This window comes from Oryzias latipes, chromosome 10 (genome assembly GCF_053564925.1).
Source record: "Oryzias latipes strain Hd-rR chromosome 10, Olatipes_Hd-rR_3.1".
NCBI classification, from domain to species: Eukaryota; Metazoa; Chordata; class Actinopteri; order Beloniformes; family Adrianichthyidae; genus Oryzias; species Oryzias latipes.
The window spans coordinates 32,415,557-32,442,757 of record NC_136246.1 but is presented as its reverse complement, the minus strand read 5'-3'; the positions used below and the strand labels follow the sequence as shown (position 1 = coordinate 32,442,757).

Sequence of the window (27,201 nt, the reverse complement as noted above, 5' to 3'; positions counted from 1 at the left end):
AAAAAAAAAGAAATAAACGTGTTTTGGTTCTTCAGGAAGTGTAAAAATGTGCTGCAGATTGACACAGAACTAGGATTATAGTGTTGACTGACGTGTGTTTATTATGTCATTAGAGAACACTCCAAGCCGTTGTTCTCCTTTACATTTAACTTTTAAGTGTTTGCATAAACGTAGATAAGGTTTTAGTAAAAAAAAAAAAGATCTAAAGATTTAAGCCGTCTTTTTGTAAAATTATATATTATTCATTTTTACTTGATTCGTGGCAAAAATATGTAAAAGGGAAAGACTTTGATAAGAAGACAGAAACATCAGCCTAAAGCTGCATTCACACCGGCACAACCTGGAGATGAAGATGCTGCTGATTCCTGTTAAGACTTGCTCTAACAAAAACTGAGGGACAGCTAAAAAGCGAGCCGAGCTGCAACCCAATTTAAAGTTAGGTTTAGTACAGCATTTAAAGATGGAGAGACGGAGCCAGAAAATGATCTGCTCTGCAGTTTTTTCCCCCTCCCAATTGAAGTGAGGCTGTGCGATTCTCAAAAATGCAGACTGAAGGTGAAACGAGCGACACAATTGCTGACTTCTTCTGTTATGTGCCAATCAGCACAGGAGCTCGGCTGCACAGTAAATGTAATTTTAAAAAGACGCATGAGGCCGTGAAAGAGAATGTAATCATCTCTGCATCCCCGTGCTCACAGTTTGTCTTTTTATTTTTGACTTAATATGCACACCGGGGGACAGTCAGGCAGTTTTTTCCTGAGGAAAGCTGCTTAATTCGTTTATAAAATCAGTTTACATCGCCCCGGGAGCGAGTGGCTCTAACAGGACCTGATTCAATTACTAGTTCAGTTTTCATCTCCTGCTTTCTTTTACCGTTTGTTGATTTTTGTAGCGTCGGTCTCCCAGACAGAGCAGCTGAAATGTGAACCGTCTCAAAATATCACCAAGAACTAAAAGGTCGTTTAGAGGTCAGGTCAGGAGAGAGTTAACAGAAGTTTTACTACATGAGGAAAATTTGAATTTGCCTCCTTGGTAATCTGTCTTCAACTGCTGCTTCGTTTTCTGGTCTCTCCTGACCCCAGATGGCAGCATAACATCATGACACCTTAACACCGGCTTCTTTGCTGTAGGGGCGTTATTGCTGCAGGTTTGTGCAGTTGAAGCTCATTTTTGCATCAATGCATCAGTTTTGCACAGATGGGTGGATCATGGCGGTTCTCCTGCCATGAACCTGGGATCCTCAACACCTGGCACAAGTTCAGGTGCAGGCTAAAATCAGGCAGAGGATGGAAACACTGCAGAAAGAGTGAAGTGGCTGTAAACGCACTGGAAAGTGATAGCCGGGGATGAGCAGGAGAGTGACACAGACGCCATGTTGGTCTGTCGTCTGCTTTTGATTTGATGCTTACAGATTTTTATTACAAACAATATTTTTCTCTTATTTTTCCCCACAAAATACTCTGACATGTTTGTACATGTATGTCTAATTGATCCTAAATCCTTTCTTTTAACATTTTCTTATATCTGGGCACGTTTGGGGGTTTTGTCCTGGGATGGGGGGGGGTTCTCATGAGGAGCGAAGCTTCTTGTTTTAGGGCTGCTGAGTTAGAGTCTGTGTCTGAACAGAATGCCTGGTTCCTGTTAGTGTTGGCTTCTAGCTGCTGCTCGGCTTTTGTGCTCTGGTTTCCTGCCTGTGGGGCCCCCCCGGTCTTCTGTTTTTGGTCTCCAGGCCTGCAGCTGAACTTCATGCCTGTTTTCAAGCTGCACATATTCTTTACGTACTGCCTCTTGCTGTGGTTTATTTTTCTGTTTTTAGGCGTTCTGCGGTTTAGTGACCTCTGAGGTCAGAGGAACGGAAAGTTTTGTACCTGCATGTCGTGTGGTTGAAGAAGCAGATAAAAAGTCCAACAAAAACGTAAAACTCTTCACTGACACCCTTGTGCTATCCAAGGTACTTTACCATTGGGAGTCGGGTCATCTAGACCCACTAGACAGTACTCTGAACCTTTTTTCTTCAATGATTTGTGATCTTCACTGGTGTCCATGGATTACATGAAATCTTTCCACCTTTATCCACCTTTGTCATGGTAGGGAGAACACCTCAATGGAAGGGGGGGGTCATCTAAGATAGCACAAGGGTTAAATAATAAATTTGGAAAATTTGGTTTGAGTGATTTAGTTTAAAATTAAAAAAAAAACTATAAGGATCTGCATTTCCAGACAAAAATGCAGGGTTGGATGCTGAAAAAACTGAACATTTGAATGGTTGAACGGTTAAAATAGCTGAAACATTGTAGAAGGAGTTAAGCAGCAAAAATGGAGGAAGATACTAGAATAAAGACAGAGAAACAGGAAAAGGATGGGTAGAAGTATTTATAGCATTCAACCAATAATAATTTAGCATTTCCCTCTGGAATGAGCAGCCATCTCTTCCACTGTACTCCCCAACATCATTCATCAAGTTCTACACAAGCTTCAAGTTTATGGCTTTTGCAAAGCAAACAGTTTTGTGATTTATTATAAAAGTAGAAATTTTAAAGTTAACTTTTTTTATTTGAATGAGAAACCTTTAAAAAAATTCCTTCAAACCTCTAAAGCTGCTTTTCTACCTGAGAATACAGTTACATGTTTATGCAGAGAGGAAGACTGAGATAATTGCTGCTCACCACGTTAGAGAAAGGAAACGTGAATGTCGTTTCGTTCCCTCCAGCAAACACAGATTGAAGACAAACTTTGTGAAGTAATTTTTCACATTCAGGACTGCCTTTGTTGACGGAGAAAGTCTCCAAAACAGGAAAAAAAAATGGGAGAAGAGAGCATTTAGGCGATGCTTGTATCCACTGTGACTCACTGGTTTCTTATAGTATTAAGGGTTTGGCAGACCGTTTACTGACCAACCCATTGACTAAGAACACAAGGTTATGAAGTCATCATTCACGGGATTCCCAATGTTTAACATCGATTTACCAACGTTTGCTTTTACCTGATGTTGATATTTACCCATTTAAAAAAAGTGCATTATCTTTTTTCTTTGGTAATGATACATGTTTCAGAACATAGGCTCAGAGGCACGACCATTCAAATGAAAAGAGGCTAAATATAAAAGCTGAGAAGTCTTTGAAATGTGAGTTTTTAAGGAAATACTATTGTTTTTTCCATAAGTAACATGCTTTGAGAAAATACTTAGAGAAAATCTACAGGTGACCGCTTTTTTTTTACATCTCCTACTTTGATGGGAATTATCTAAAATAAATGAAAATCTAAGAGATATTACAGACACTTGAAAAATTTCTTCTGACAGTCAGAAATCTGTGCACTCGAATCTCTAAAAAAAAAAAAAAAAAAAAACTCTGATCACTCAACAGGCACAATGACTATAGCAGCTGAAATGTGGACTTTATCAAAATAATGTTTGGAGCTGAAGGTCAGAACAGAAAGAGAAAGATGGTGATAATTCTGTTGGATCCTCAAACTCCTGTCCTAACAAGTAAACCGTTGCTGCCGTGTGATTGACTGATAAGACATGTAACCCTTGTGCTATCCTAGGCATTTTAACGTTGGGAGTTGGGTCATCTAGACCCACTAGACAGAGCTCTGAACCTTTTTTCTTCAATGATTTGTGATCTTCACTGGTGTCCATGGATTACATGAAATCTTTCCTCCTTTATCCACCTTTGTCAGGGTAGGGAGAACACGTCAAAGTAAGGGGGGGTCATCTAAGATAGCACAAGGGTTAAGTCCAATTGAAACTAAAACATATTCAGGGGATTTTCTGAAAAAGCTTTTCTTTGCTGGTTAAAGTTTAGACAAAACTCTGTAAAAATATCCCCTTTATGTCTTACTGTAGCAGCTTTAATAACAGTTCCCATCATTCACTCTTTTAAAGCTTAAATGCAGACCTGGTCTACAGAGTAAAGTTTCTCCTGGAACACTAAGTGCTTTTCTGTCCCGCAGACTCAAACTGCAGTGAACTGTAACATATGCAAGGGCTTCAACTTCCACCACAAACTCATTAAGGCACAATCAGTGAGATCTTTGGCAGTATGTGAGACCTGAGCAGTAAACATGGATGTGAATGGATGTGGAACTTAGCCTTGGCTACCAAAATCCCCATTAGCAGTGGCGAGGCTTTGAGCGTATTGTACCCCGTCACTGATGGTGAAGAAAATCATGTTGTTTTTTCCAACATCACCGTCGTTTTTACTGCTGAAGTAACCTCCTCTTTCCAGGGAGTCCAGGACGGAGGGATTACACTGGACCAGCACCACTTTGATTCCAACCTCGCCGTAATCTTTGAGGACCTCCTTCAGAGCATTGACCCCGGCGGTGTCCAAAAACAAGACGCCACTGCAGTCAATCACTAAACTGTGAAGTTTTCTGGACGACTCCTGGTCAAGCATTAAGGTCACTGCCTCAGGACGGTTCTCCTCTGGCTTCATGTTTGATTTCCCTCCGTTCTCTTCCTGGTGCTTGCTCTTGCTGAACTTGACACGGCGAGCCTTCTCCTTCACTGGATCCAGCCCGATGCGCTTATACAGGCATTTTTTGAACAAGCTCTGGTTGGCGTAGTAGATCGGCGCTGCATACCTGAAAACAGCCACTTTGGGGTGCACCTGGAGACCCCGGTAAGACGACGCGTCTTCATAATGCTCCCTGGTATCAGCCCGGCCCAACTCCAGGATCTGAGCTCGCTGGGTTCTCCCCAGGACAAAGAAGGCCGAAGCCAAAACCCCCACCAGGAGGCCGAGCTCAGTGTTGACCAGCGCCGACGTTCCCATGGTTATGAGCCAGACGGAGGCGTCCACTCGGTTGACACGCCACATCCTGGGAACATCGAGGAACTTTCGTAGAGCGCCACGTAGATTCACCACGATGATGACGGCTAAAACACACCTACCCCAAAAAGACACAAAAAAAAGAAAGACAAAAGTCTTTGTTTGAAAGATTGACTTAAGCAAACAAAAACATGCATCCAAGCAGCAGCTCTGCAGTTGGAACATTTTTAATTAGCAAGACAGACTTTGTAAAACCGTCAGTATAAAGTGCAAATATTATCACCTGACTCAGAGTTTGTTTGTTTTACTGATTTCTCTTTAGGGCTAAATGTCCTTTTTGTTTAATAGGAAATTAAATTCAATAATACTTGTTTAACCTTCCAGTTCTGGGTCAACACCACAGTCGCACCGTCTTAAAACGTAGTTTTAGTGCCAAAAGCGAGCTGACCACGATCCAGAAGAAAAGCCTGGCGACTAAGAAAATTGAAGACATAAAATAAAGCTCTTGACGACTCGGCTGAGTGTGAGACAGTCATCAACATTCAACAGAGGCCACAACTGGATCTTATTGAGACTAATTTATATCTATAATTCTATACATCAAACTTAGACAAAATGTTAATATATCTATGTATAGATATATATTTCTTTTATTTTCATTGCTTGAAATCAATCAATTCCAAATCCAACTTTGTGGCCATTCGTTTGTTACGAAGGTTTTGGGCCACAAATAATCAGCAAATGAATTGAGGGGAACATCCTGCCAAGCTGGCAGAAGACTGTACAACCTAAACGAAAGCCGACAGCATCCTGTTGACTTACTTCTGCAGGGAAAAAAAGAGAGGAGCAATGACCAGAAGCACCAGCAGCAGAACGAGAGCAGTGACCAGCCCAGAAATCTGAGTCTGGCACCCCGTGGATTCTTTGACGAGAGTCTTTGTCAGAGCAGCGCTGGTGGTGAAGCAGCGGAAAAAGGAGGGCAGGATGTTGCAGAAGCCGATGGCGTACATCTCCTGGTTGGCGTCCACCTTGTAGCCGTGCTTCTTGGCAAACATCTCTGACAGAGAGACGGTGATGGCGAAGCCCACAATGGCAATGGAGAAGGCGTCTACCGCCACGCTGGGGATGAGTGACCAGGATGGCATTTGGGGAGGGAGGAAGCCAGTGGGGATTGCACCAGCCACCCCTGACCCATATTCAGCATTGAAGTGGCCAAAGTGAGAGGCCAGAGTAGCGATTATGACCACAAAGAGTTCAAAGGGGATGGGAGCCTGAAGACATGGAAGAACATCAATCATTCCAAATTTCTGAACAGGACATCAAAAAAAACTTTTTTTTTTTTATAGAATACCATAGTGACAGTAATTTGCTTGAAACCAACTATGAAAACTAACAGAGCAACATCTCTATTGACAGGATGTGGTGTCACAAACAGATGCACACTGGTTCTTTGAGTCAGACAAACATTGTTTTCCAAGTCAAACATGGCAGTCTATGATAATTTTCAATTGAGTCAAGGTGTTGGAGGACCTAAATCCCCTTCTACAGACCATTAGGTAAACTAAGGAGAGGCACCACCAGTGATGATGTAGCCCTTCTTTACCTTTAGCTTGGCTTTGAAGCGGTCATTGAGCTCCTTTGCAGGGATTAGCACTGCCAAACACAGCAGACTGGTGATGAGGTCACAGATGTTGGTTTTTCCGATGTTGGTGAGCAGACCGTACCAGGTCTTAAACAGAGCGAACCAGCCCTGAGGCCTTGGGATCTTCAGGCCCAGGAGGTACTTGAGCTGCGAGGTGAGGATAGTCAGGGAGGCTCCCGTGGCAAAGCCACTGAGAAGGGAATCCGAGAGGTAGACCGAGACGAACCCGATCTGCAAAAGGCCCATCAACACCTGGAACAGAGAGGCACGTGTCAGGGTTCAACCTGAGAAAGGAATTTCTCTAAAGTAACAGCTGAATTCATCAAGAATAACCCACTCTGATCATCTGTTCATCTATTTTCAGTGTTCCCAGTAGTCTTTTAACCCTAGAACACTTTCGCTGTAAAAAGTTACACCATCACTTTTGGGGGTTAAGTTTTACCTGACATCCCAAACAAAAGGTACTCACCATAAAAAAATAGATCAAAACATGAAAACACATGATATATTAAAATGATTTTGTTTTATTTTCAATTTTGGTATGTGTAACAAAATGAAAAAGAAAAGCACAGAAGGTTCCAAAAAACATGCTCAAAAGTTATTGAAAAATTAGGAATTTGAGAACAAAGAAATTCCTAAAAAATAATAAAACAATACTAGAAACTTGGTGTTTGGTCCACTCAATCCTGGGACGTATGGGACTTCTTTGGAGAAGGCACAGACTCCTTGACGCGCGACATATTGAAATCCATGTAAATAGTTTTGCTCGGGTGAAAATCTCCCAGCGATGGTGCTCTAGGGTTAACTATGGTTCTGCAGTTTTTAGCTAAAATCAAAGAAACGTGTTGTTCTAGAGGACATACTGTAGTTTCTGCAGAGAAGCAGGAGTTTATTTGAAATTCACCTATGAGTTGTGGGCGGACTGTTGGCACTCCTCACCATTACTTAAGGCAATCTGTTTACACTCTCCCACTAGCTTACGGCCCCCTTATACCCCCAACCTAACATTAGCGGTGCACCAAAATTGGGGATCAATATCGTAGCCATCCATCCATCCGTACAGTTTAGATCCAGATTCCATCTCAGACGAGGAAAACAAAGACGTTCATGGATCTGTTTGTCTGAAAGTGGATGCATCAGAATGGAGCATCTTTTCTACCTCACAAATACAATTTCCATCAGGAGAAAAATGCCACAAGAACATGTTGAAAACATAATTTCTTTGGAGGGAAACACATACCTGATAAATCCCAGCAGTGAATGTGACAGTAGCTCCCACTGTGATGGCATAGCAGCTCCTGTCACATATTTGTCCGTCGCTGTTGTTCCCCCAGCCAGACAGGAAGACGGTGGCGTTGTCGCCGCTGACCCCGCCCTCTGTCAGATATCCTGCCAAAGCCAATTCTCTGTCCACAACCTGCCCCACAAGCAGGCAGAGAACTCCAAAAATGCCCACGGAGATATGTCTGGAGGACCCCAGGAGGGTGTAAATGATGGACGAGAAGAAAGACGTGTAGAGTCCATATATGGGGTCCTGACTGGCCAACAGGGAGTAAGCGATGGACTGTGGGACCAGCAGGATTCCTACAATGACCCCTGACATGACATCCCCCAGAATCCAGTCCCTGAGCTGGTAACGTGGCAGCCACTGCAGGATCGGGACAAAGCCCAAGATTTTGGATTTGGCCTTTTGTGGGGTGCAGGAACAGTGTTTCTTCAGCCGCTGCGACACCGCCACGTGCCATTTTGTCTGCGGTTCTCCTTCAGCCCTCTCCAGAATGAGGGGCTCCCGCAGACGGGCCTCGGTTCTGTCCGGCTCCGCTGTGCAGCAGCCATCCTCCTGCAGCATGGCTGGACCGTCGAGTCTGCGCTGGTGTGCAGATGAGACAAAGACATCGAGCCTGTCTTTACTGGTATTGGTCACATTTTTGAAGCCTCAACTCCTCTCAAACATTGACACACTGTAAAAAAACTCAATGTAAAAACAAGTCCCTTCTATTTATAATCATTATTTACATTTAAAAAGGTCAAAAGCAAACCGCTTGCTCGTCAGAAACGTCATTCGGATTCCTTAAACTAACTTAAAGTTACATGTTTGTTTTTTTAGCTCTGCTACCTCATAAAATTAAACCTTCCTTAAATCATCAGAACCGGCTTGTCCCAGCTGGGACTTGAACCTTCCCGTTTGGCGAGAGTGCCAACCACTACACCACTGTGCCTTAGGGTTGGGGTTTATTACAAATTTTCCTGACTAAACGTTTTTTATACACCAGGAATTCAACAGTCAAAGTTTCATTCGGATGAGGAACAGTGACACCTGGTGGCCAGTTAAGGCCAAAGCAGCTCAAAAAGGCTGACTAACATGGTCACACTAAGGAAAAGGTTTGAATCCCGTGTCTGCAATGAAAGCCAAGAGGATGCTCATTAAAAGTAGTCATTAAAATAAATAGAGATGGCAGGAATCACTCAACCTGCACCAAAAGAACAAAGTCTTTTTTTTAAAGGGTTAACTTATAAATAAAAATAAAGAAACACCTAATTTAGACACATTTACCAAAACTGGTTTCTGATTAAAAAGAAGAAATAGCCAGAATAAAGGATAAACTTTTGGTTTGGGTCACTTAAAATACTCTTTATTTAGATATCTTAGATTATAAAACAATATACAGCCTTAAGAAAGAGGAGTTACAAAAATGACTGAAGACTAAACGTCTGCCTTTGGAATTGAGGACATGAATGAGATTTTTTGAAATTCTATGACTAAAAGGAGCTGAATCTGAATTAATCACACGCCGTTTTCCAGAGCCGCCGGACACGCTCCATCGCCGGCCTTGACCAACTTGGTTCTCTGTGTAAATACTGAAGACACAGGCGTCTCTGTGGAGCCGTGAGGTCGGTCATGAGGCCACAAACATCAGAGTCAGGGGCCTCATGAACGGCACAGCAGGGACAGCTGAGGCCAGCGTTTCATCTGACGTGGCAAACAGGAAGCAGAACTTCCTCCATCCGGCAGCCGATTGGCTCCTGAGTCAGTAGGTCGTCTCACCTTTGCCATTTGAAGGAGGTGGACGTCGTCATTGCAGCGCTTCTCACTACCAGTTTGACTGGCGGAACTGCTCCCGCATACTTTATTGACATGCCTGTCATAAATACGTCTTCATTAAAGGCGTGACGTCAGTCTGCTGCCATTGAAAAAGGTCAGATTTACACAGACGTTTAGCCTGAACTCTGGAAATAAAAGTCTCTGATTTATGCCACTTTAGAACACTAAATTATATGAATTTTACTTGATGGGTGTCGTGGTAAACAGACATTCAAATCACAAGTAACATCCCACATATTCTAGTAACCAAACAAATTTGAATTTATTGACATTTAGATCTCAATTCTGTCCATTTGTATGACTTTAAAGTGAAAACCTTCATCTGTTCCCTTAACAGACAAAAAAAAGTGATTTAGCTTTTCTAAAAGGAAAAAAAAGTCTCTTTCTTCTGCAAGTCTACATTTTTTAATAGTGCTTCACGATGACTTTCTCTGCCGATGACGTATTTAAAAGTGACAAAGTTTTACAAACGTAGGAGAAACTCTTACTATATTATTATACATTATATTAGACTGAGATGTGCAGAATGCGTTCAAAGTTCCTGCCTGGTCTCGGTTTTAAAGCGGCAGACGTCCCGGACCCGGAGGCATGAATGGGAGTCTTTGTAAACAACAAGTTGTCGACGTGGAAACCGCCGGAAACGTAACCGCTCGGAGTCCGAAAACGCGACCCCCCCGCGCCAGGAAGAAACCCTCAGACTGTAATTTATGACACACTAACCTGCGCGGGGAACCGGCGGCAGTTGGGACGGTTTTACGGAGCTTCTCTGCTTTGATGCTTCGCTCTTATTCCGCCTCACGTTCATTTTAGCTCCGCTCCGTGCGTCATGACGTAGGCAGCGTCATGGCGTCACCCAGCGTCTGACGTAACAAAAAGAGAAAAACTTTACACGATAAATAAATTTAAAAAATTAAATAAATAAATACAAAGGCTCAAAAAACGATCTTTTGGATTAGTCTTTAGTTTATAAGTTAACTCTCGCATTTATATATGTTTTTCTTTTCTATTTTTTATTTTTAGTTGTTTATTTCCTTCTGTGATTGCTTTATTTGGTTATTATTGAACACCAGTTGGTTTAAAAAAATTACTTATAATTTTGTTCTGAATAGTTAAGATTTTAAAAATCAAAATAATGTTTTGTAGTCAGAGTTATGTTTTATTCTTATATTGTATTGTTCTCAATGTTGTATTTTTGTATTGTATTCTGGAAATGTTCAATAAAAAACCCATAAATAAAAACATGTATTGTTTTGTTTGTTCCTACTTTATTTATTTTATTTTATTCTGTTTTATATTATTTATACATTTTTAAAATTTTTGTTACTGCAGCCGATTTTACACCGCACAGACATCCCCACTTGACTGACTGGTCATGCGCGTTTGGTTATTTATTGTTTTTTAATATCTTTTTTTTGTATCACCTGTTCTGTCTGAAGCTCCTCCTCCTGCAGGTATTGTCCCCAAAGGAAAGGCAGTTGCTCTCTGCCTCATATCTGCTTTACGGAAAACATTTTAAAATTGAAACCTTTCAATTGTTTGAATTTACATTGTATTAAAAAACATCTATACTTCAAATCAGAATCCATTCATATTTGATATATTTAACACATAAATGAATAATTATTAGTCTAAATGTGGGATTTATTCAAAGTTTAGACTTAAATTTGATTAAGATTTTGTTTCATGACCTTAATGAATCTTATTTAATATTTATTTGGGATGGGGCAAACACTTTTACACTTCACTATTAAACAAAGTAGCCGTTAAACAGAAATGTCTTTTAAATGATTCCCTTTTTTAAATTATAAAGAAAAAACTTTTTTATTTTTGTTCAGTGAAGTTGCAAAGCTTTATCCCTTTTATTTTTTATCACTACTAAATATGTGACAAAATATTCTAATTTAGCGAAAGACAAATGGATCCTTTCACATATTCAATAAGAAATATAAAAAATGCAGTCACAATCACAATTCACTTTATCATATTACATGTACTAAAACTAGTGATAGGTTTTTTGTTATTGGGCTTACTGTTGAAAAATTGCCAAAATTGAGTTTTTGAAACTTCCGAAATAATTTCCAACAGCTGTGAATGAAAGTTTTTTTTTTTTTTTTCCACCGTCTTGTGTTCAGCCAGCAATTTGGCTGAACTGCTTCTTCTGCAAGACAGAGACAAGAATCCCAAACAGTGTCATTAAACACTGAACTCAGCTGTAATCCTGCCTTGTAATTGGATGCAAGCTTATGTCCACACATGACCATTTAAAACCGTCCGTGTAATCCCTTTTTTTCTTCTCAGACATCTGCAGTTGGGCTGGCGAGCAGAACTGAGGGATTACACACTTCGCTGGAGGGGATACCAGGACTTTTACAGGTACAGCTGTTGGATTTTTATTTTATCGTAGATATCTTTTATCCGTTTTTGTGTTAGGGTCCATATACAAGTATATTAATCCTTCAATAGAAGACGTCTTTAGTACCAGGGTTAGTTACAAGCTGCTTTAAATCAGCAGACCCCCAGCATGGCAACAAAACCACAGAACAGACACAAGCAACAATATTAAAGGAAAGGGACATGAACTATTATCAAGTCTTCATTCCTTGTAAACAAGCAACAGGTGTACACTACTTGCACACCAGTTGCACGCTCCATGCGAGCAGCCTGACGGTCAGAAATTAGAGAAACAGAGAGCCGCTATTGTGGGCATCCTACAGGTGTCCTACAATCTTAAATGTGTTTGTGCCTGATCAGTAAGGAACCAGTACCTATACCTTAATAACGACTAGAGTGTGGCGTAAGGACACCGTACAAGAGCATCATCTGTACGCCATAAGTGCTTGTAACTTCCATTAACCTTAACGAATACATTTACCGCACAGACGACAATGGTACGGTACATTTTCATGATGTTCCTCGAGGTGACTGCACAAGCCTCAAGGGAACTGCAAAACACACCTGTGCTCCCCTTAAGATGCAGCTGCTCCTCTGTATGACCTTCCATGGACCCGGACAACCCAAAACCCCCACAACACCTGAGCGAGTCGACCCTTGCTAAGGTGCAATATGACGAAGACCAAAGAATGCGACCAAAGACCTGATTATACAGAGCTCAACGGTTTTAGCGTCGTCTCGTTGGCCTTTTACCAGCAGGACATTCCGCAGACACCTTCTTTATGTTACCTACATGCTTCACTTGTAAAACTATTACTGATATGGTTAAAAAGAAGAGACATTATATTCCTAGAGTTGCACATTTTCTTTACATTTCTTACACAAGTTTAATCCAAGCAAACACAAACATTTAATTTTTGTGAAATTTCCTTAAACATAAATGTTGAAAAGAAAAGTTTTTCTTTTTAGTTTTTGTAGAACTCTCTCTTTTTTACATGAAAAAGGATAGAGAGGGATTTTAAACAGTCACAGAACACATCTACTGTGTTAAATAATTTTGAAGCTATTTAGCCTGCATCCCTCCCATGAGCATAAATGACAGCATCATCTGCATATATAATGATTTCATGTGTTATCCCAGTTTTAAAATGTATTTTTTATTTGAAGAGGCTTTTAATCAGTTACTGATAACTGATCATTGATAACTGATACCCATTGGCACGAATATTGTTGTGAATTCGGGATATACAAATAAAATTAACTTGAATTGAATTGATAACATCTATTGTGAAGGAGAACTTTGAGGCCATTTAAACGCATCCCTCCCATGATCATAAATGAAAGTGTCATCTGCATATACTGTATGATGATTTCATGTGTTATCCCAGTTTTAGAGCGTTTAACCCTTGTGCTATCTTAGATGACCCCCCCCCCCCCCTTACCTTGACGTGTTCCCCCTACCATGACAAAGGTGGATAAAGGTGGAAAGATTTCATGTATATCCATGGACACCAGTGAAGATCACAAATCATTGAAGAAAAAAAAGTTCAGAGCACTGTCTAGTGGGTCTAGATGACCCAACTCCCAATGGTAAAGTGCCTAGGATAGCACAAGGGTTACAGTGTGACATTAAACAGTTCCTGCTGCAAACAACCAACAAACCAAATATCTGATTTTCCTGCACAACAACGGAATTCAACAGGTCTCGTTTTTTTGTCAGCAGTAACCATGGTGGACGCAGCGGCAGCAGAGCAGTTCCTGGATGCCAACCCACAGATTGCCAAGCAGTACTATGACCGATACCTACGGCCTAAAGTAATCTCAAATCTGCTGGAAGGCAATCGCAAACCAGCTGTGGATATCAGCAAGTATCACGATTTGACCATGACGGACGAGAGCGAGATCCTCTTTGACCTGGTGAGGGACATCCAGGACAACCTGCAGATGGAGAAGTCCATCTTCAAGCTCATGAGGCACCTCAGCTTCATGATGAGAGCAGATCGCATGAGCCTCTTCATGTACCGGCAGAGAAACGGTGTAGCTGAGCTGGCCACCAGGTTAGACCGCCTTTCTCACAACACACTGTTGGAGTCTGGGTATCTCTCTGGGTCACAACTGTTTTCGTTTATTCATTCAATCATTCATTCATCTTCTAATCAGTTTTATCCACTTGGGGGTATGGGGCTGCTGGAGCCTATCCCGGCGCCTTGCCGATGAAGGCAGGTGACACCCTAGACAGGTCACCAGTCTGTCACTGTACAATTGTTTTCAAGAGATTGAATTTGAGATGCCCACACACATTTTCAGCAGTTCCTGGACATTAGCTGCAGTGGCTCAGTCTTTTGTTACTTGAATTTTGAACATCTTCAATTAAAAAGAAGGACCAGAAATGTCTTACTTTAGAGTCAGAGACGAGCCCTGGATCTCTCGAGTTGAATGTTCTCCAGTTCATGCAAGAAATGTGGGACAACTCTGCAAAGGCTTAAAACTGCTGCCTGGTTAGAGAAAAAGATTAGCCAGACATTTCAGGTCAGCTGTTCTCCTTTAGAATATGGTCTGTATAAGAAGAGCACGCACAAATGTCTTTAAATTTCATAGAGATTTCATAAAAATCTATCTATCTTAGATGACCCCCCCCCCCCCTTTACCGTGACGTGTTCTCCCTACCATGACAAAGGTGGACAAAGGTGGAAAAATTTCATGTAATCCATGGACACCAGTGAAGATCACAAATCATTGAAGAAAAAAGGTTCAGCGCACTGTCTAGTGGGTCTAGATCAGTGTTTTTCAACCTTTTTTGAGCCACGGCACACTTTAACCCTGACAAAAATCCCGCGGCACACCAGCATCCAAAAAAAAAAAGCAGAAATTCATTGTCTGTATTGATCGACAGCACCCCCCCCCCCCCCACCCCGCAATCTCACGTGGATTTGTGTGATAATTGTGGCAGACAAAGCAGGAAGTTGCGGCTGTTTTTTTATTAAGAGATGAACGCTGGTATTTTTGTTAGAACTGAGCGACTTTATCAGCAGAATTAAGAACAAGGAAGTGAAGACTTTAACCACTTCTGATTGGTCAGACTGATGACATGTGATTAAGCCTTCAAGAATGATTGGCGGAGACAGTTAAAGGGGTGGGACTTTTCTTTACACAGTTATAGCTGCAGCTAAATTGTTGTACTGTGATTCTTATCAAAATGTCTTTAATAGACATAAATAAACACAAAGAAAAAGTAATTTAAGATATTTTATATTCCTAACTACTCAGTGTTTTATCAGGGCCTGTTTGGATGAACACAGAGCTGAAATCCTGGAGATGGAAAATATTTTTAGATCAGTGAATGATGGCAATTTCCCACGGCGCACTTGACCCACGTGTGCCGCGGCACACTGGTTGAAAAACACTGGTCTACATGACCCAACTCCCAATGTTAAAGTGCCGAGGATAGCACAAGGGTTAACTGGCAATTGGCAATCCAACTTTCAACCCGTGGTCTTCAACCCGGGTCCTGGAGATCCACCATCAGCTTGTCTTTCGAACATCCTGGTCTTAACTGGACCAGGTGTGTTCACCTGAGCAACTCAGACAGCTCTGAAGAGACATACGTAGATCAAAACAGCTTTTCTTTTTAAATGTAAATAAAAATGTAAATTAAAAAAAAATGTAAATAAAAAAAAATGTAAATAAAAAAATGTAAATAAAAAAAATGTAAATAAAATGTAAAAGTAACCAGATCAGTTCAATAGATAATTATTAAGTGGATTGCTGACCTGGATACCGGATAGTTCATTAGAAATGTGCCTCTGAGTTGTGAGGCACATGTGTGACTACCACGCCCCTTTTTCATTCCCTGTTACTGAGAGCTCTTTATTTACGTATTATCACGACAGCTTACAGCCCCTCACACCCCCAACCTAACATTGGCGGTGCAACAAAAATGGCAACCAAAATCGAATCTTTTCATCTGCTCCAAATCACAATGAATTAAACAAACAAATACTCAGAAACACAATTTCAGGGTTCTTATGATCATGAAAAACCGGGAAAGGTTTTGGAAATTGAAAAATACAATTTCTAGGTCCTTGAAAAGTTTCTAAAAAACAAAATCTTCTGTGAAGTTTAGGAACAGTTTTGGAATTAGTACAAAAAAAACATAAAAAAATATAACAGTTAAACATGAAAATCTAATTTAGATGGTGGCAGAAGTTCAACCTCACGCTATCGATGACAAGAGTTTCCGTCAAGCAGATCGAGTTGTCATCAGTTCAGCGCTTGACACCTACAACTTGCTATCAGACATAGCTTATGAAATGCTACTTTATGCCTGGAAATGTACAGTAGCTTTGACAACAAGCAGCTTTTCAAGGAGGAGAATCAACTGTGGTTAATGAAAGACCATGATCAGAAACTGGAAATCTACAGACTTTTCTCCAAGTCCTTCGACAGAAGAAGAAAAAGAGAAGCAGGGCTGGTGAGCCTCATGAAAGGAAAAAACTGATGAATTTTATTCTAATATTCTGAATAAACAGGCTGGGCACTAACCTCATAAAAACTATAAGGTGAGCTGTAATTAAAAGTTCAGAAGTCACAATGTAACCATGTCATATAGACATGATCTGTTTTGTTCATATGGTTGTAACCATATCAGAGGTCTGTTTTGTTCTTCCTTCTAACTTTATGCACAAACATTACAGTAAAATATTGACCAGTATGAACTGTTTATTTATATTGTTTGTGAGTCAATCCTGACGACAATATAGTGCACAAAGCAGCGAAGTCTGTGGATGACCAGCTGGACGCTTACGTTGTGGGTGTGGTCAACTTTGCAATTATTTTTTTCTCATTTTTGCAATGATTTTTGGGAGATAAGGACGCGTCTACAACTTTCATTACTGGAACGCGCTGGTTCATTCTAAGATTCCCTATTGTGTGACGGGTAAATAAATAGGCTGATCTTTCACTCTTCCAGCAGCCTATACCGGGGGAAGGGGGGGTCTCCTGCTCCCCCCATCCACCTCATCCGAGAAGGAGGGTCTAAGGGTAGGGATCCCCAGTTTAACTTAGTCTGTCTAGTTTAGTTCACCAATACGCTACTGTATTTATTTTTTTATTTATTTTATTTTTATTTTTCCACAATGCGTCGAAAGCAACAAATCTCACAATACAGAATGTGGAAAAAATGGACATCCCAGAAGCAGCTGCTTATTATTAGGGGTCCAGCATTTTAGACAAGCATAAAAATACAAAAGATAAGTGGCGGAAGGAAAAGAAAAGAAAAGAAAATAATTTCATAAATAAAATATACTAATAGAATGCGAGAAATGATGGTAATATAGTGGAAAGTGTTAGACAATAGGGACAATGAATTTGAACAACATAAACTCTGGCGTGTGGCCATATAAGTGTCAACAGACAGAAAGAAATCACAAACACGTTAATAGATGGTTTCGGTTGGAGCAGCATTTTCACAGTATGTTGACAATAATAACAATTTCAGTTTCCTTTTAGACATGTACATTGTTGCAGACTGTTTAACGTCATTTTCTAAAATATTCCAAGTTTGTGGACCTCTAATACAGACAGAGAAGCTTGTACATTTTAATTTTCTGTTTTTGCCTTTTAGCATATGCTTTCCCCTGGTGTCATGGTGATAAGAGGGCAAAAAAAGTGGTATGAGGTCACACAAACGACTATTTAATTTATTAACAACACTGTACATTGTGGATGCATTATGATACGTGTTGAGTTCCGGTAACTTAAGGAGGCTGTATCTGTGGAAGAGTGGATCCGTTGGGGAATTTGGCGTGGACCAGGTTATTGCTCTTATTGCTTTCTTTTGTGTAATCAGGAGTTTTGCCGTGTAGGTAGAATATGTGTTATTCCATATGATGTTACAGTAATTCAGGTGGGGCTCAAACAGGGATCTGTACAATGTTAGCAATGCATCTGATGGGAGCATGTGCCGAATCTTATAGAATAAACCAACAAGTTTGGATAATTTTTTAACTAGTTCATCTATGTGTTTTTTTAAATTTATAAATTGATCTATGTGGATTCCAAGAAATTTGATCGAGTCCACCTGTTGAAGAGATTGCCCATCTATATTTATGTTCAATTTCCTGTAGGTGGATTTGTGTCTGGATGTGTGGAATATGATAAAAAAAAGTTTTGCTCGTGTTTAATGACAATTTATTGCATTTGAACCAAGTATCTACTTTTACTAGTTGTTCATTTAAGAGTTTTTCCAATAAGTCGATATTTCTACGTGACATGAATAAACTAGTATCGTCTGCAAAAAGTATTTTGTGGATGGCTCCAGAACAGAAAACAAAATCATTTATATAAATTATGAAAAGAAGTGGTCCCAATATGGATCTTTGTGGTACACCCGTTTGAATGTTGAGTTTTTGTGATTTTAGTTCATTAACCTTTACATATAGCTCTCTTCCACAGATATAACTCCTGAACCACTGGAGCGCTAATCCCCTGACCCCGTAATGCCTTAATTTGCTGAGTAAGATTTCATGATCTATAGTGTCAAATGCCTTAGAAAGATCCAGAAAAACCCCAATACCATATTCACCTCTTTCAAAGGCGTCATTGATTTTTTCTACAAGATCTAAGATAGCCATACCCGTGGTGCTGTTTTTCCTAAAGCCATATTGTTGTGGCACTAATACATTGTGTTTTACAAAATAGTCTGATAATCTTGAGTATTTTGTAACCGATTTTATATTTTGTATGATTAGCGGTGTGAAGTCGGTTGAGACTACTGTATCAATAGAACTGAATTAAATTAAATTAAATCTGCGACTGTTTAATTAAAAGAAAGCTTAGCAAGTGCCTGCGACAGGAGCTGACCATGGTGCTGAAGCAGTGTGACTTATGCCAAAATGAAGAAGTTCAAGGAAGCGCAGGTTTACGTGTTCTTTGTGTGGTTTATTCGTACTTCTTTCGTAGTTTTAACGTGGTTCATTCGTGGTTCCACATATATTCACGTATGATCGGTTTTCATCTTGCAACATGTGCAAAATGTACATAGCGGCTTTGTGACACATCCTTTAGGGGCTGAGAACTGAACAAAAGTGTCTTAAACTGACCCAAAATAAGAAGTTTTCACAAAAGTTCTATACATTTTTCTCTTTGTATTGTTTAAGACAGATTTTTTTGTACCTTAGCAGGGCCCAGCAGGGGTGTGAACACTAAAGAAATCTGCAGGCATTAGTGGAAATGTGTCAGGATAAAAACTATCATGGCCTCCATGAAAATGCCTGACAAAAACAATTTGTTTAATCAGTACGTTCTGTAAAAACTTTTGGCTTTTGGATCTTTGCTCCTGAACTTCCGGACCTGTCCCTCTTCTTGCTGCTCCACACCTTCTCTGGTGTTTTCAGCAGCTCCGGCTGCTCCTTCACCTTCATCAAACCAAAGCACAGCATGTGACAAAAGCAAATCAATGGCCCAAAGTCTAATAGTTACATTTTGGTTTCTTTTTTAGGTTGTTTAACGTCCATAAAGATGCAACCTACGATGAGTGCCTGGTGCCACCTGAGAGTGAAATCGTGTACCCACTGGACATGGGCATTGTGGGACATGTGGCCACAAGCAAGAAGATGGTGAACGTTCCTGACGTGTCGAAGGTATGTTCTCTCACAGTGGCTACAGATCCACCCAGACCTAACTATGTGAGACACAGGAGAGCAAACCCAAGTGGCTCTCTTAGGCTGAGTCTTTGGGTGAAGGTCCTGGCTGTAGGGGTCCTGGTGACGCTAGTGTGGACCACTGACACAGTCCTTGATGTTATTGATCCCTCTGGGCCATCACCCATGACCAGTTTGCACCATGTGACCCTTCCAGGGGGAAATCCCTCAGCTCCTGTGATCGTTCAAAGACCTTTAAGAGGTCCTGAATGGGTGGAAGCGGTGTTCCACACAGGCCCTTTTTGTGTTAGGCTTTCCTGGCACCTCCAAACAAGAGGAAATCCTGTTGGAGAAGTTGAACCAATTCATCACATAAAAAACTGCAGGGGGGGGGGAAACATGTTGTTGTTTTCCTTTTGACCACTAGAGGACGACACAACACAGCCGTTGACACACTTAATTCTGTAGAAGCAAAGCCAGCTCAATCTCATTACAGCCTTTGACATTTGGAAAAACCTTGCAAGCATTCTCTCTCTGTCTCTGTCTCTCTCTCTCTCTCTGTCTCTGTCTCTCTCTGTCTCTGTCTCTGTCTCTCTCTCTCTCTCTCTCCAGCCCACACCTGTCCACTTTGTTATTGTGATATTTCCACTTACTAGAACACATAACCCAGAACCCAGATTCCTTTCAGTGGCATCATTTCATGCATCATGGGGGTACTGGGCCATGAAGCTGCCCCCCCCCCCCCCCCCCATCCCCCCAGTCTTCGGCTTCAGTCATAACGGAGCAGGACTGACGGCTGCAGAGGAGCGTTCATGTCTCCACATAATTGGCTGGTTTTATGATGCTAATGCAGGAACGAAGGCCTTTCAGTGGGACTGGAAATCTCCCTGAATGCTATTTCCATTCCAATCCAATATAACTCCGGCCGGCCTGTCAGGATTCCAGTCCTGTAGGTGGGGATTATGGAGTCACTAAGAGCCGACCTCCGTTTCCACCCGCCGCCTCTCTGCAGCCTTGGCTTCACAGTCAATGCGGTGATCACATCACTTAGAGTTAGGGCTCTCTCATCATTTAAGATGTTGTCGCTCGTAAGGTGTGTTTATTTATGTGTGTGTGTGCATTCGTGGAAGGTAGACAGGCTTCACACGGAGCGAGTTAATCTGTCCTGAATTAGAACGATCCCAGATTACTGGCAGAGGTCACTGAGCTGTTTTCACAGACTCAGCACAACATCCTCCCTCATCTATTCTGTCACTCTTTATTGTTTCTCCGACGGCGACGTTTTGGACCTGAAAGAACTGAAGTAGAGCAAATGTGATGCAGATCAACCCGAGAGGCTCAGTGACTCTGAAGATGTTTGGATTTCAGATCCTGATGGTCAGAAGAACATGTGACTTTCCTGCATAGAAACACATACGTGGAGATTTTAATCTCCAGAATAAACACCAAGACTGAAAGGATTTTCAGTGGAAACCACCTAAATGAGGCAGTTCCATTTCATAATAATTACAATCCATTCACTCCTATTGTGGCTCACCCCATCCATCATCAGCAGCTCTGCCATGCCCCGCCCACATGAAGACCAGGTGTCCTCCAAACAGATAAGACTGCAACCAAACCTCTTCAAATGTGCTTCTGTATGTTACTGACCACCAGGCACGCAACGGACTACACGCACATGTTACTTCTGCGTTCGATGTTAGACCGCTCAGTCATTTCCTGTTTGGAGCGTCGATGGCAGAACGGGGTTGTTTACATAAAGATGACTGAGTCTATGGAGTTTACTAGATGTCTTCTGGAGCTTCCAAAAGTCAAAACAACTCAAATCTGGCTCTGAAAGGCCATCAGGTGAACAAAAACCTGAAGACCTGAGTAGAAATGCATTTGAAGTTAACTGATGCGGTGCGTTCAGGGACACAGCGATGGCACCTCGATGTGCTGTTCTCTCGTTTTTGAAAGGTTAAATGTGTCTTTTGGATGTCATCATATAAAGAAACATCAACATACACTGCAAAAAAAAAGGAATTGATACACAGCTTTGTTTTCAGGAAATCAACGTCTTCAGGTAGCTACAGGTGGGAGTAACTCAGCGGTCTCATTTTTAAACGGAAATACGTCATTACATCATACTAACAAGTTGTTTTAGTCCAGGGGGGTCAAACTCATTTTCACTGAGGGCCACATGGTTGTCCTCAAAGGGCCAGATATAACTTATACGTGTAACTAAATGTAATGAAAAATAAATGTAACTCCTCCTTAATGTTAAATAACTCATTATTTATTTATTATAACTTTTTAAAGTGACAATTCCGGTTGCATAGAAAACACGTTTGCTTGTTACTTTAGCATAAATCCTTTTAAATTTAATTCTGTCGGGTTAAGTTATATGGATAGTGTTTAAGTCTTAATGTATAGTTGCCCAATCCAATATTTCAGGTCAGATTCCCCCTAGATATGAATGAATACAGATCAATTTTTACTTTTTATTTTAGGAAATTGAAAACTTTTATGCTCTCCCTGGCCACATAAAATGACATGGGGGGCCACATTTGGGTTTGACACGTGTTTTAGACGATTCTAGTTCTTTAATTTCAGGTACTTTTACACACGTCAGTGGTGTGTTTGTTTATTGTTGTCTTGTGACTCGCATACATCATATAGAAACACTCCCACCTGCGTTTAAATCGATAAACATGGAATGAATGATGATGATGTGATGATCCAGATTTGTTCAGCCCCTCTGGATGCAGCAGCTTCCTGCTGGTTTAAATCACCTTCCTGTCACGTTGTGGTTTGTGGAAGTTTTTCTTTGGTCGTCTCCGTTAATTGCCCCTGTGACGCCCCCGGGGAGAGCATCATTGATCAGCGCATGAGGGAGATGCGAGTGGAGAGCAGCTGAGTGTGTGGGTGCTGGAGAGGCTCCGAGTGCAGCTCTCATGTTCAAGGCCGGCATGTTTATCAAAGCCGGGACGGGAGACCCGGTCAGACGTTTGTTCTCTCCTTTCTTCCCCTCAGAGCTCTCATTTCAGCAGCTTCGTTGATGAGCTGACCGAGTACACGACCAAAAACGTCCTCGCCATCCCCATCATGAACGGGAAAGACATGGTGGCTGTGATGATGGCGGTCAACAAGGTGGATGGCCCGAGCTTCACCGCCAAGGATGAAGAGGTGACATGTCTTCCTTTGCTTTCTCAATCTGACAGTGTAGGAAGCATTCAGCTCAATTAAGTTCAGTTTGTTGGGTTTTGAAGAATCTGGATGATGGGAAACTGGAACTAACCGTGTGTGGCAGTTTCAGTTTTGCCTCAAATGTTGCAGGTCAGAAGAATTATGCAGCCATGTTTATTCTTCTTTCTTGCAGCCGGTTTAGCTCGTGCTGGTTTGCGGCGCCTTCCGTCCATGAAACCAGGGTTCGACTCCGGGCTGCTCCCTGTTCCCTTCTCTACCCCTGTGCCGGTTCCAAGCCCGGTTTGAGAAGGTTGCGTCAGGAAGGGCATCCGGCGTAAAACATTGCCAAGTTTACCATGCGACTTGTTCGCTGTGGCGACCCCTGATGGGAGAAGCCGAAAGAGGAAGAAGAAGTTTATTCTTCTTTCTTCTTTCTCTTTCGGCTTTTCCCATCAGGGGTCGCCACAGCGAATCATCCTTTTCCACCTCACTCTATCATGAACATCTTCTACCCTAACATTAGCCAACTTCATGTCCTCTGTCAAGACATCCATGTATCTCCTCTTTGGCCGTCCTCTTGCCCTCCTGCCAGGCAGCTCCATCTCCAACATCCTTCTACCAATATATCCACTATCCCTCCTCTGAACATGTCCAAACCATCTCAGTCTGGCTTCTCTGACTTTGTCGCTAACACAGGCAACATGAGCCGTCCCTCTGATGTACTCGTTCCTTATCCTGTCTAACCTGGTCACTCCTAAGGAGAACCTCAACATCTTCATCTCCGCTACCTCCATCTCAGCCTCTTGTCTCTGTCTCACTGCTACCGTCTCTAACCCATAGAGCAGAGCTGGTCTCACCACTGTCTTGTACACCTTTCCTTTGAGTCTTGCTGGCACTCTTCTGTCACACAACACTCCTGACACTTTCCTCCACCCGCTCCAACCTGCCTGCACTCGCCTCTTCACCTCTTTTCCACACTCCCCATCACACTGAACTGTTGACCCCAAGTACTTAAACTCCTGCACCTTCTTCACCTCAGCCCCCTGTAACCTAACGCTTCTACCTTGATCCCTCTCGTTCAGACACATGTATTCTGTCTTACTACGACTGACCTTCATGCCTCTTCTTTCCAGAGCAAACCTCCACCTCTCTAGCTGTTCCTCCACCTGCTCTCTACTCTCACTGCAGATTACAATGTCATCCGCAAACATCATTGTCCAGGGAGATTCCTGTCTTACCTCGTCTGTCAGCCTGTCCATCAGCATAGCAAACAAAAAAGGACTCAAAGCTGATCCTTGGTGTAGTCCCACCTCCACCTTGAACTCCTCTGTCTGACCTACAGCACATCTCACCACCGTCATACTTCTCTCATACATGTCCTGAACTACTCTGACATACTTCTCTGCCACTCCAGACGACCTCATACAGTACCACAGCTCCTCCCTCGGCACCCTGTCATACGCCTTCTCTAAATCTACGAACACACAATGCAGCTCCTTCTGACCTTCTCTGTACTTTTCCATCAACATTCTCAAAGCAAAAATGGCATCAGTGGTGCTCTTACGGGGCATGAAACCATACTGCTGCTCACAAATCTCCACCTCTTTCCTAAGCCTGGCTTCCACTACTCTTTCCCACAGCTTCATTGTGTGGCTCATCAACTTTATTCCTCTATAGTTGCTGCAGTTCTGCGTGTCACCCTTGTTCTTAAAGATCGGAACCAGAACGCTTCTCCTCCATTCCTCAGGCATCTTCTCACTCTCTAGAATCCTATTGAAAAAACTCGTTAGAAATTCCACTGCTGTCTCTCCTAAGCACTTCCATACCTCCACAGGTACGTCATCAGGACCAACGGCCTTTCCGCTCTTCATCCTTTTCAGAGCCTTCCTAACCTCATCCTTTCCAATCTCTGCTACTTCCTGCTCCATAACAACCACATCTTCCTCCCTTCTTTCCCTGTCATTTTCCACGTTCATCAGCTCCTCAAAATACTCCTTCCATCTTTTCTGTACACTCTCCTGGGTTGTTAGCACCTTTCCATCTCTGTCCTTAATCACCCTTATCTGTTGCACGTCCTTCCCATCTCTGTCTCTCTGTCTGGCTAGCCTGTACAAGTCCTTTTCTCCTTCCTTTGTGTCTAACCTGTCATATAGCTCATCGTAAGCTTTCTGTTTGGCCTTTGCCACCTCTCTCTTCACTCTACGCTGCGCTTCCTTATACTCCTGTCTACCTTCCTCAGTCCTTTCTACATCCCACTTCCTTTTAGCCAACCTCTTCCTCTGGACGCATTCCTGTACTTCCTCATTCCACCACCAAGTCTCTTTACCGTCTTTCCTCTTTCCAGATGACACACCTAGCACTTTCCTACCTGTTTCCCTGATAATCTCTGCTGTAGTTTCCCAGTCATCTGGAAGCTCATCCTGACCACCCAGGACCTGTCTCAACTTCTGCCTAAATTCCTCACAAGTTTCTTCATTCTGTAGCTTCCACCACTTGGTCTTCTTTTCTGTTTTCCCTCTCTTCTTCTTCCTGACCTCCAGAGTCATCTTACACACCACCATGCGGTGCTGTCTGGCTACACTCTCTCCTACCACCACTTTGCAGTCATTAACCTCTCTCAAATGACCTCGTCTACATAGGATGTAGTCCACCTGAGTACTCCTACCTCCACTTCTGTATGTCACTCTATGTTCCTCTCTCTTCTGGAAGTAAGTGTTGACTACAGCCATTTCCATCCTCTTCGCAAAGTCCACCACCATCTGTCCCTCCAGATTCCTTTCCTTCACACCAAACCTGCCCATCACCTCCTCATCACCTCTGTTGCCCTCACCAACATGCCCATTAAAGTCTGCTCCAATAACAACTCTCTCTCCTCTGGGGATACCCTCTATGACCTCATCCAACTCACTCCAGAATCTCTCCTTCACTTCTAACTCACAGCCAACCTGTGGCGCATACCCACTGACTACATTCACCATCACCCCTTCAATTTCTAACTTTAGGCTCATCATCCTGTCTGAGACTCTTTTCACCTCTAGAACACTGTTTACAAACTCCCCCTTCAGAATCACTCCTACCCCGTTTCTCTTCCTATCAACACCATGATAGAACAGTTTGTATCCTCCTCCAATACTACGTGCCTTGCTGCCCTTCCACCTTGTCTCCTGCACACACAGTACATCTACCTTCCTTCTCTCCATCATGTCTGCCAGCTCTCTGCCTTTCCCTGTCATTGTGCCAACGTTAAGAGTCCCTATTCTCAAACCTATGTTCCTGCCTTTTCCCTTCTCTCTCTGGCCACGGACCCTTCTGCCTCCCCTCTTTCTTCCACCAACAGTAGTCAAATTTCCACCGACACCCTGTAGGTTAACAGCATCGGTGGCGGTCGTTGTTAACCCGGGCCTCGACCGATCCGGTATGTCAAAAGTGTTGTGGATGATTCGCATGGTTATTTTGGCAATTTTTACGCCGGATGCCCTTCCTGACGCAACCCTCTCTATTTATCCGGGCTTGGGACCGGCACAGAGGCAACTGGCTTGCAACCCCTGTGGCTAGATTATGCAGCCATGTTTATAATAGTTAGAATAAATGTCAGTCTTTGGCAGAAATTTAGAGCTACAGAGTTTTTGTTGCATTTTGAAAGAATATAAAATGTTTCAACAGGAAGAAAATCATTTTGTTCTGGATATTGTAGCACCAATAACTTAAGCTAAAAATACCAAAACAGTTCTGACTCATTGACTCTGTAAATGTAATAAAAAAAATAAATAAATATGTTATTCAAACAATAAATGACTTTTGTTAAATACATAAAAGCTCAAAACAGCAGGAAAAAAAATCTGATTTTATAAAATTCTACATCATCAGATGAAACTCTTTTAATGTAAAACATTTCATTATGTAACTAAAATTAGTTTAAAACTTTCAGAATAAAAGCTTAGTTCATAGTTCATGCTGAACTATGGATTCCCTCACTAACCTTTGTTGGGATTCACTGAAATCTGGCAGCAACCAGTTCATGTTTTAACACGTCATGTGTCCACAGGAAGGTTTCTGTCTTCAAACATTTCATGTAAAATATTTACAGATAATTTAAAACAAAAATCCATATTCTTGTTAAAATGAACTAACAATAAATGGCAGAACTTTTTGTTTTCTTCCAGATTTTAAACAAATACTTGGATTTTGCCAACCTGGTTCTGAGAGTTTTCCACCTGAGCTACCTTCACAACTGTGAAACCAGAAGAGGACAGGTAAGTGAAGGGAAGAGAAGGGGTCACAAGCAGAACAACGTCTTTCCTTTGGAACCCAAAGTTCTGCTTTGATGTCTGCTTTTCTTTGGTACCATTTATCCTAAAACCCTTCAGGTTCTGATCTTCCTTTACTGGACTTTTAACTAAACTTATACCAGAAAAGTTTTTGCACCCCTTTTGCTGCTTATTAATGACTGATCTGAGCCCCCCCACCAAAACAACCATTTCT

The 27,201-nt window shown here is 41.9% G+C and overlaps 2 protein-coding genes across 5 annotated transcripts in view; one reads left to right on the top strand and one right to left on the bottom strand.

Moving 5' to 3' along the window:
- Positions 1–2,358: 2,358 nt before the first annotated feature.
- slc26a2 (solute carrier family 26 member 2) lies at positions 2,359–10,369 on the bottom strand. Of its 3 annotated transcripts, none has more exons than XM_011480561.4 (5): positions 10,241–10,369; positions 7,658–8,282; positions 6,379–6,669; positions 5,598–6,046; positions 2,359–4,893 (listed from the first exon to the last, which is right to left on the bottom strand). In XM_011480561.4, exons 2-5 carry the CDS (start codon positions 8,264–8,266, stop codon positions 4,089–4,091), a joined length of 2,154 nt encoding a protein of 717 aa, XP_011478863.1. In that variant the 5' UTR covers positions 8,267–8,282; positions 10,241–10,369; the 3' UTR covers positions 2,359–4,088. The 3 variants fall into 3 exon arrangements, with proteins under 3 accessions (XP_011478863.1, XP_011478862.1, XP_020562484.1); XM_011480560.3 differs by having other exon boundaries at positions 7,658–8,287; positions 10,241–10,363; XM_020706825.3 differs by having other exon boundaries at positions 7,658–8,378; positions 10,241–10,357.
- Positions 10,370–11,818: 1,449 nt separating this feature from the next.
- pde6a (phosphodiesterase 6A, cGMP-specific, rod, alpha) overlaps positions 11,819–27,201 on the top strand; it is a 31,730-nt gene continuing 16,347 nt past the window's right edge. The window contains exons 1-5 of one of the 2 annotated variants that reach the window (XM_023959400.2): positions 11,819–11,893; positions 13,635–13,968; positions 19,410–19,551; positions 22,567–22,719; positions 26,883–26,972. In XM_023959400.2, coding sequence (XP_023815168.1) covers positions 13,640–13,968; positions 19,410–19,551; positions 22,567–22,719; positions 26,883–26,972 — 714 coding nt within the window. In that variant the 5' untranslated portion in view covers positions 11,819–11,893; positions 13,635–13,639. Of the gene's footprint in view, positions 11,894–13,631; positions 13,969–19,409; positions 19,552–22,566; positions 22,720–26,882; positions 26,973–27,201 lie in introns of both variants that reach the window. The other variant, XM_023959399.2, reaches the window with a different exon arrangement.

Coding starts and splice junctions, on each gene's coding strand:
- slc26a2 (XM_011480561.4), bottom strand. CDS start 8,266: ATGCTGCAGGAGGATGGCTGCTGCACAGCGGAGCCGGACAGAACCGAG. Junction 6,670..7,657: donor TCACTGCTGGGATTTATCAG/GTATGTGTTTCC, acceptor TCTCTGTTCCAG/GTGTTGATGGGCCTTTTGCA. Junction 6,047..6,378: donor GCTTCAAAGCCAAGCTAAAG/GTAAAGAAGGGC, acceptor CCATGTCTTCAG/GCTCCCATCCCCTTTGAACT.